The following is a 10280-nucleotide window of genomic DNA, read 5'->3' on the forward strand; positions in this document are numbered from 1 at the left end:
CCCATCCTCATCACATCTGCTTTGCTTGGAAACGTTGGGTGAAAAGTTTCTTGCAACCCTTTCATGGTTGTTTATGCAAACTCAGAAGAATAAGAATAAGGTAGATTTAATCTTCCCCACACACCCAATCAGCGGCAGGTCCAATGTAACCAATGGTGCAGCCAGGATCCATTCAGGATGATATTGCCAGAGGAAGGGGGGAAACTGTTTCTTTCGTTTGCTTGTTTGTTTGTTTTTGTTTTTTGGTTTTTGTTTTGACAATATTAACTCCTTTAGGAAATGGGGAGGGGGGTGGAAGGAACTCTCACCTATGTTGTATTTCAATTAAACGTGATACACACTAATTTAAAATGTGTTACTTTTATATTTATTTACCAAAATTTTTTTTAAAAAGTAATTGAGGAAGATATATCCCAAATATACTTGGTGTTGGCTGTTTATGATTTGTTTCTTCACTTTTTGAAGTAATAAATCAAGAAATAAATTTCAATAAAATAAAAAAATGGGAAATAGAGCCACATATTATCTAAATAAAATATGATTAGTTCTCTTCTACAGTTCTCTAAGTATGTGATATCAGGGTGAAAAAGCAAATAGAAAATACAAAGAGCAGAAGAGGGCATTATCTGGGATCCAAAGTCTATTCCATGTCTGCTGCCCTGCCTTTGAGGGCACAATATTATAATATATAAGGTTGAAAGGAAAAGCAGATGTAGATTAATGAGAAGGGTGAATACAGAGCTTACGATAAATCTAGTTACTTTCTGACCTCTTCTATGATTTTGCATGCTGGTTAACAGGTTCAATTACCAATTTTCTCCCAACATAGTCTCTAATTTACAGACAAAAATCTGTAATGAACTTTTTCTTCATAATTATGCAGCCATGCATGGGGGTTACATGCTATCAGTTTTCCTGTCTGAGGCTGAAAGCACTGACAGTGATTTCTCTGAATGGTAAGAGGAGGTAAAGGGGTATACCCTCTGTGTGACTGGTGACATTCTGCAATGTGAGCAAGAAGGGAGACATTAAGAAAAAAGAAAAACACTGCAGGGACAGAGTACTAAGAATGGGGAACATAGGTGCAGACCTCCAAAGGAAAGTGGCCTCAACCAACCAAAAGAAGCTCCACTCAGACACCACCCTCTTCCTCACAAATCCTGGGATGCTGAGGTAGCAAGTAGACTTGATTTGGCCTACCAGAGATTAAAAGCCTTCATCTCATAGCAGATAACAAAAACACAGAGAATAACCTTATATCAAACTCAGTAAAGTCACTTGGCACCCACAGTCTTGATATTAAATAGAGACATTGCTGTCATCTTTGACTATATTACCAAACAGAAGGTTATGGCATCTTATGATTATGGTAACATGAATGATATGATAATATTCATACATATATTTGCAGTGTTCTGAACAATTAAGCCCTTCTCAGTACAAATGCTGCAGGTCCCATGGGTTGGACAGGAGAACCCATGCATCTGGCCCCAAGGAGGGGTTATGATTGCCCCAGTGTGCAGAGCTCTGCACGTGGGATAAGGACACATTCAAGCAACAGTTTCTTAGAGTCAAATAAATAAATGCACTTTTAAAAAATGACATATATTTATAAAACTGGCCTATGACAGTGGGGTTTGGGTTATCAGGGGCTAGGTCTAACACTATTGTTTTAGTGATCAGCATATACATGGGGCAGTCTAGATAATGAATTTGGTTAAAGACACAGGATATGATTGGCTTTCTCCTATTGATGTTAAAAGTTAATTGTTCAATTTGGCTGTTCATTGCAGGCTCAAGTTAATGGAAACTCTTTAAGGGGGCTTTTCTTTCAGATCACCTGATGTTAATAATGTCATGCATTAATCACCTTAGTGAATAGTTATCTGTTGGTCTTAGACGTCATCTACAGGGAAGGCTCAGGGGCATCTCCCTCAGACATAGCTCTTCAGTGAGCAAATGGTAAGAGCGCCTGTGTTTGTCCCTTCATTTGGGAGGCAAGGAGAAAAGATGGGCCTGAGAGCCTCTTGGAAAGAGTCTGGAGGGAAGCTATAGATGAGGGACTCTTCCATCACATTGTAGAATGCTATATGTCCAGCCTCAAAATCTAAGAACACACCAACCTTATGCACAGGCTCTCTGACATGTTGACCTTTTAAAGGGGATGAAACCCAAAGACTGTAATCATCTCCAATTTTTAAGCCTATAAGTGAGAAGAGGTCCCCAGCTGGCTTTGGGAGATTCCCCTTTCTGCTCACAGAGTCCTTACAGATGCCCACTTCCCACTCGGTCTTGTTCCCCACTTCCACCTCCCAGTAGTGTCTCCCGCAGGTGAAGCTCTGAGCACCTAACACGGTTACAGACTGGTCAAATCTTTCTGGGTTGTCAGGTAACTGCTGTCGGATCCCTCCATATTTCACACTTTTCAGATCCTCAGACAAGACAAGATAGGCATTGGCTGTGGCTGGATCCAGAATTATATCTGCTGCAAGAGGAGAAAATAATGAATCTTCCTTTGCATTGTTGAAAACCCTCTTATATGTGTAGAATTAAAATTAAATTCTTAATATTCACTCCTACTTTTAAAAACATAATTTAGGTGAGCATGGTGGGGATTTTTGTTTTGTTCAGAACAGAATCTTCTAACTCTTCTTTCAGTGTTTAACACAAAAACAAAAACAAACAAACAAACAAAAAAAGGAAAAGAAGCAGAGAGAGTAAATCTTTGAAAGGAAACAGAAGACAGTCATGTGGAGAGTGATGGTCAGCTTGTTTGAGAGGAAGAGAGGAATTTCTGGTAATGAAATGGAAGTTGTTCTGTTCACAAGACAGTTTTAGGACTCAGAGCTATTTGTCCACACGGGGAGTACCCTTTGTCATGTGTATTAGCTTCAGCCAACATTGGTTTTGGTTCTTCAGGTTGGGTGGGAAAGGAATATAAGCAGTTATCGTTTGCTGAACTCTTGCCTAGGCAACTAAGCATTTTCTGTACCTTACCCAAGCATTATTAATTTATTTTTCTATTGTTATTAAAGAGAAAACTGAGGTTCATAAAGGTTAGGAAACTGGACCAAGATTACAAAGTTATTAAGTGCTCGGATAGCAATTCCCCATCAGCATTTTTCATTATGTCAAGTTTACGAGCAGTTTCCTATAAACGAGTGCAACCCCTGGTGACCTTTAGATGAAGCTCATTGTGAACTAATGAGAGACACCCTCTCCCACCATCCTGAGAAGAGGTCACAGAACACACCTCCAGCTTTCCCTGCCTCTCCAGACAAAATTAGTTACCCCTATCATACAATTTTATACTTTTATTTATAAATCAAATCCCAATCATCACTAATTATCTGTGATTAATCTCAGATAATTATCTGTGATTATCTCCCCAATTTCGCTGTAAGTTCTATAAAAACAAAGGCAAGTCTGTCTTATTTGTCAGTGTAAGGATGCTCAGAGCCCAGCAGCCTAATACCGGGCACATAGTAGACACTTATCAATATCTGTGCAGTCCAAAGTTCATTAGGCCTTCCTCTAAAAGTCAGATTGTGGAGATACAAGTTGAGAATTTATGCTGACCTCTCTTGTTCTTAGTCAGCCTAAACAGCTGGAGTATTCAAAAAGGATAGTTCTCTGTTCCCTCACTGGGATTCAAGAGTTTGTCAGCTTCTATTCTGACAAAAACAGAGGTAGAAATGCAGAAACCGCTGAGGAAGTGTGTGTGTGTATGTGCAAGGCGATGGAATGGTCAAAACAGAATGATGAAAAGAAACAAAGAAAGGACTAGGACTCCTTAGAAAACAAAGCCAGGCAAATAGCAACCTAGCCTCACTGCCTCTGTGTGCTCCAGCAGAGAGGTGGCCTGTGGCCTGCCTTCCCGGATGTTTCCTGCTGCCTCAGGATGCCTTCACGGAAATCCTGGCACCCAGATGGTGAATATTCTATTTTAGAAGAAGCTGCCTAAGGGTTCAGTTGCATCCCTTAATACATACTGAAGTTACTCTGGAAACCGCCGGAGGTTTGACAAATCAGGCTGACTTACTACTGAATTTTCTGAGCATCTCCCTCATTCCAGTGATACGGCACAGACTCAATTCCGTGATGGTAGTCTCTGGACACTGAAGCAAGAGCGACTCGCTCCTACAAGAGAGCAGGGACAGTCTCTGTGTCTCCTCTGCACAGACCACATGGCTTGCTCCAACATCAAAGCCCAGTTTATTTTGCCCCAGGAGCATGGACACTTTCATCCCCACTCTGTTCCCAACCTATTTCATCAGCACCACATCCCTGTATTCAACATAACTGAACACAGGATGGACACCTACCTTTCCAGGGTTTCTTTCACATCCTAAGGGTGTAAAAGAAAAAACGTTAGTGTTTGTGCACTTTGATCACTAACGGACACTGAATTCATGTTGGATATAGTCCTTTGCAAATTTCACAGAATCTGCTTCCTTTGGCGCTAGAATACCTGGAGTGGGAGAGCATATGGTAGAAAAATAATCTCCTGCTTCTTCTAGGGGTGAGTTCCTGTGGACATGAGATATTTCCCAAATGACTGGAGACTATTTTGTCCTTGTCTTTTTCTCCTATCTTCACTTTGTCCAGAGAACCTGTGGCTGACAAAGGAGCCAAACTATTGGCTGCATTATCCAATGTCTCGGGGAGTCAGAGACAACCACAGGGCAGTGGCCAGTGAAAGCTGAGACTAAACCTGTGTGCAGTGGGAGTGGTTTATTGGGAAGGCACAAAATTAAATAGTAGCATTCTGTGGAGCCAATCCAGGAAAGAGATCTGAAGCTGGAGTTTGCTCACATAGCTTACGTTTGAGAAGGTTTGGATAATGCAATAGTAGCCTAGGATGGCAATAAAGCAGAGATGGTGACAGATGTGAGCTCTGCACATAGATATCTGGGTTCAACCACCTACTACCTATTTGACAGGCAAATTACCTAACTTCCCTAGGTCTGAGTTATTAAATGAGTGCTACTATAAACCCATTTAGTAGTTAACAATCTCCTATAGTATATATCATCATAGTATTTAACTTCATCAGGACATTGTGAACATGATATTTAATGGACCCAAAATATAGTCAGTGCCCACTAAACTTAAAATGTTTGACAAAGTTGAGGTTGCAGAGTCAGGCACAGAAGACATTGGAGTCATCATCAGGCTTGGTTTGAATAGGCATCCCTCTGTTTTCTTTCTTTGCCTCAACAAGACTTTATTTATACTACATAGAATGCTAGTTCTTTCGGAAAACTGTGGACCAGAAGTGAGTTTTTTAGGTAAATAAACAAAAATGTATTTTGTATGACTTGAAATATTATGTTACTACGTATTTTTTTCATTAATTTCCCCAATATTCTTACCTCAAAAGATTCTATAATCGAATTCTGACATGTGGACTCTATCTGTCCAATCATTTTGCTTAAGCTTCTTACTTGCTGGGTCAGCTTGATCTCACTGTCCCTCAGTTTCTTCAGGTTCTCTCTTTCCTCTTTTTCTAGTAACTGGAGCTGCAGCTGCTCCTCCTCTTTCAGGAACTGGTGCATTTTTATGTATTCTGACACAACAACTTGCTTACAAGTCTTTGTCTCTTCCTGCCATCACGAATACACACACACATACACACACACACAAAAGCAATATATTAAAGTTAGTAACAGAAATGCCAATGTCACTTTTAATCCTTACAATATCCTCGAATTGCACCAATTCTTGAAACCCGACACATAATGTATATATTATATTGACTAGCTAAGTGGATAATTTGATATTTTAGGTGTGTTTAGATAGATACAATAGTAAAGAAAACCAACATTTATATCCCAAGGAGACTGTTTCTCTAGTTGGAACAAATAAAAATAAACAAAAAATGTATGATAAGTGGTGATCACTACCATTACAAAATATAACACAAAATAAGGACAAAAATTATTTTTAAAAGTGTCTGTTCATTTGTTCCACAAATATTTGTTCAATGGATCATGTACTAGAAATACAAATGTATACCACAAATACTCCCATTTAAGAAATCAAAGTTTACTGGAAGAATCAGATACACACATATCTTTTTTAAAATCTCAAAACATTTAGTTATTTGCTTTGCTAGACAGCTCAAATTCAAACCTGAAGCATTTGATTAGGTGTAATAATCCAAACTACTATTTTGCCTTTATTTGTCTCTCTTTTTTTCTTTTTTTCAATGTCCATTATTTTTCCCCGAACACATTAGAGGTATTACTTTTTAAAATTGATTTCCATCCTATGTTATATGTCTATAATTATAACTTGTATTTTAAATATTACAATCAGAGTCAAAATAGAGGTACCCCAAGAGGGGAAAAAAAAAAAAAAAGCCAACCTGAGGATGGCGAAACTGAGCTGAATCTTGAGATTCCAAGGTGGACAAGCTGAGGTGGGCAGCCCAAAGCAAGGATACTGCATATTGTAGGATTGGGACTGAAAAACTGTGTCAATTTCCCCTGGCATGTCACTAACATCCCTTTGCTACCCGCCTTCATAAAATCATATACAAGATGCAAAAGTAAGACAGTTACTAACCTTACACAACATCACTCTCTCCTTCTCGTGGGTTAATATAACCTGAGTTTCCTTTTTCTTTTTACGCAAAAGATTTAGAATTTCCTGGAGTTTCTCCTGCAATAGAAACAAACACTCTGTGGCAAATGAGCAGTTCACAAGGTCGTGAAACGGTCTTGAGGACCAATAACAATGAGATGATGGAGACTCTACAAAGAAAGGATAAAACAGAATCCATGACAAGTTTGTGGTCTGGTGCCTGAAGATCAGCACCTATGATCATCACCAATAGGTAATGTTGTGAGAGTTTAGTGATGGAAACTGGTTTGTGTTCTGAGATTTATATTGAACAGACAGTCTTACTTTATGATGCTCCTCAGCCTCACTCGAGAGATACACTCTGTTTAATCCATGACACTGGGTTGAGAAATCGTTTACACCCTGCTCATCATCAGGGGACACCTGAGTAGCTGCCAGCATTCTCCCACAGGGGCCTTGTTTGCCCTCACTCTGCAGCACCTGGGATCTGAGTTGCTTGCCGATACCAGCCAGCCTCCCCAAACGCTCATTGGGCTGGAAATGAGGGGCCTCCAAGGTCCTCCAGCACTCAGGACAAGATAAAGGACTGTTATGTTTCTTCCAGTTCCTCAGGAGACACACAAGACAAAAGCTGTGCCCACATTCAGTGGTCACTGGGCTGGTGAAATAGTCCAAGCAGATGAAACAGGTCAGTTCCTCCCTGAGATTCTCCATCAGATCTGCTGTAGACATTTTCTCTAAGAAGGACATCAGGACAAGGTCACACCACTATTCTAGAATTAATAAAGTCCTCTCTCAGATTTTATTGTTTTGAGTAACAAGTGAGTGATCAATTGCTATGTTGTTAATACAAGAAACTCTTACTCTCCTCTGTGCCTGATTTCACCAGTTGACATATACTCTCCCAACACAAAGCCAATTATGACTTAATGTGGAACTCCTGTACACTGGGTTCATAATCAACCCCAAACTTTTAAGGAATCTCTCACTGTCAAAGCCACATGCTGTAACTAACGATACTTGCTCCTAACAGAGTTCTCATTTTGAGAGTTGGTTATTGTATATTAACAGCACCAAAGAAACATTTAAGCACGTGGGTTTTAGACTGGAAGTTTGGGTAATTTGGTGTAAGCCAGGGTAGAGATTTAAATTATGATGATCTTTAGTAACATCTGAATTACATGTATGGTCCAGATCTTTTGGAAAACTCCACTAATGAAATCTAGTTGAGAAACTGAAAGAAGAAAACTCTTAATGTATATGTCTTTTATCATTAGGCCCTTTTCTGTGCTTGACCAAAGTCGAAAGTCTTTTTGCTCCTTTATTAGGTACTGTGTCCTTTCATTTTATTTACCCCAATAAAATGAGAACAACTTCATTGAGGATTCCCTAACTTTAGATGTACAATTGATTACCACTTATATTTATTGCTTTGCCCTGAAAAACATGGTACTCACCTCTCTGCCACCAAAGGAAGTATCTAAAATATCATTCTTGTTGGAAGTTGCCTCAAGAGGTTATTATACTATGGAGTGGATGGAAAGAATTATTTTAGTATAAATATAATTTTACTCACTTATTTTCATTCTTTGAAAATATCTAGACTTGGCTTTCTTAGACCCCTATTTGTCTTACTAGGAAGAAATTGAATGTGCAGACATTATTTTTAGACCTATAAAAAAGATAAATGTATAGCATGGTAACCAATGAGATTAGTGCCAAATCCTAGAAATGCACCATGCCATATGCTCACGAGTCAGTTTTTGTCTTGGCCCACCCTCCTTCACTGTATGCTAAAAGGTGAGACTTTGAAAGCTCTCAGAGTCTAACCAGTTCCACCCTCCCACTAAGTTCATCATACCTTATTTCCATTTTTAAGCTGTCACTCTTCAGCTTGGTAACCTTCGATAAGTCTCCATTATCCATGTTATTTCATTAATTACGTTCTTTTATGGTTCCAACTAATCCTTCTTTCCAACTTATCTCCAACAGGATGTTGGCTGTTATCTTGAAATTTAGTTAAAAGTTTTCTGGACTGAAATGGTTCTTCCTCCACCTTCCTTCATCCTAGTTAAAACTCATCTTTCTTAAGTAATTAATTCCAACTATTTTAATCGTATGTCTTTTAGCATTTGTGAATTACTAGGATGATCATTTATGCTTAAAAAACAGATCATATATATATATATATATATATATATATATATATATATATATATGTAGAAAGAGAGGTACCATCAGTTTGGGGTCATGAAACCTCTACTGCTTAGATAGCTTCTAGGCTAGTAACTGGGGCAGAGCTTCAAAGTATTATTAGGAGTTAATCTTAAATAAGAGTCTTGCAAAAAAAAACAATCTATAACAACATTAACTGCCTTCATTGGAAAAAGGATTTATGAGCTATCACCTACATTCAGTGTGTTATTCCCACACAAATCAAGAAGGAGTCTTTAACATTGACCAGGTTCATTAGAATAAACCTTACAGTAGAGTTATTGTACATCACAGAACCTGTATTCCAATTTGGAATCGGGAGACTAGCATGTTCTAAGTTCAAGCCACACTGAGTTGTTCCATCCCACCTCTCTCTTCCAAATAAACTACTTTCGTAAACTCCTTAATATAATTGCCATATTTATCAGCTACTAGAAAAATTCCTTTCAAATAGCAAGGGCTCAATTTTTCTGTAAATAAGTTGTAAAAGAACAAATAGAGGAACCATATTATTATAGATCCATGGCCTTTTATTTAGCTGGAAGCCAAGAGATCATATATCCAACTATGTTTCATAGATAATGAAGTAAGACTTGAATAAACTGAGTTGATCCCTTGAATACTTGCTTCCTACTAAAGTCAAATCAGGAATAGGAAACTGGGTCTCCTACCTCCCAGTCATTTTCTTTTGTCAACACACTGCACTGCATCTCACTTGTCTGTGATAGCATGAAAATTTCCAGTTATCTCAATAAAATAAATACTGCTCAAGTGCTTTCAAAAGGAAATTGGACAACTCTCATTATGGTGTGACATTGTGGCAGGTATCTGAAATACACTCACTATTGGGAATGCAGCCTTCTTTACCATCTCTCTGAACATGTTGGCTAGGCTTACTTCATAAATGAAGAAATTCATAGAGTGAACCAGCCGTCCCAAAATGCATTACACTAACCCTCAGGGCATTGCATTGCCAGACATGATTTCTGAGATCAACAACTCAAATAGCGTCTTTTCTGCTGTCTCCTCCTGAGGAGGTGATAATAGGGATAGTTCAGGATGTCCACAGCCATAACTGTCACCCATATGCAATCAGGGTTGGAACACAAAGAAAAGAAAAACCTTACAGATATAGTGAGAGCTTATTTATTGGTGAAGGCAGTGGGGTAGAGGAGACTTATTTGAGAAACTATCTTGTTTGAAAGCCTGGTTTTAAAAATATGTTTGTCATTTCATGTCAGTGTGGAAACGATAGATTATCTAAAAAATTGTTTAGGACAAGTTGGGTAGCCATCTGGAAAAAAAAAAAGTTGGATCTCTACCTAACAACTTACACCAATGTGTATTCCAGATGTGTGTGTGTGTGTGTGTGTGTGTGCATTTTTGTGTGTATTTTCCTTTCCCCACTGTAGTCATGAATTTACTCATGTTAGTTTCCTGTTTTTAACCTTATTTATATTTTGTTTTTGTGTGTTTTT

At 38.5% G+C, this 10280-nt stretch overlaps 1 protein-coding gene across 1 annotated transcript; it reads right to left on the bottom strand.

Annotated features, from left to right (window-relative positions):
- Positions 1-1934: 1934 nt before the first annotated feature.
- On the bottom strand, positions 1935-7320 carry TRIML1 (tripartite motif family like 1). Its single transcript, XM_033103884.1, has 6 exons — positions 6913-7320; positions 6571-6666; positions 5376-5606; positions 4326-4348; positions 4043-4140; positions 1935-2485 (listed from the first exon to the last, which is right to left on the bottom strand). The coding sequence occupies exons 1-6, from the start codon at positions 7318-7320 to the stop codon at positions 1935-1937; spliced, it is 1407 nt and encodes a 468-aa protein (XP_032959775.1).
- Between the last annotated feature and the right edge of the window lie 2960 nt (positions 7321-10280).

This window comes from Rhinolophus ferrumequinum, chromosome 4 (genome assembly GCF_004115265.2).
Source record: "Rhinolophus ferrumequinum isolate MPI-CBG mRhiFer1 chromosome 4, mRhiFer1_v1.p, whole genome shotgun sequence".
Lineage (NCBI taxonomy): Eukaryota > Metazoa > Chordata > Mammalia > Chiroptera > Rhinolophidae > Rhinolophus > Rhinolophus ferrumequinum.

Bases quoted from the DNA above. Each gene is read 5' to 3' on its own strand.
- TRIML1 (XM_033103884.1), bottom strand. From the start codon at position 7,320: ATGTCTACAGCAGATCTGATGGAGAATCTCAGGGAGGAACTGACCTGT. The intron at 5,607-6,570 runs GTTAGTAACTGT...TCGTGATGGCAG, and splicing joins AGAGAGTGATGTTGTGTAAG to GAAGAGACAAAGACTTGTAA. The intron at 4,349-5,375 runs GTAAGAATATTG...TTACACCCTTAG, and splicing joins CGATTATAGAATCTTTTGAG to GATGTGAAAGAAACCCTGGA.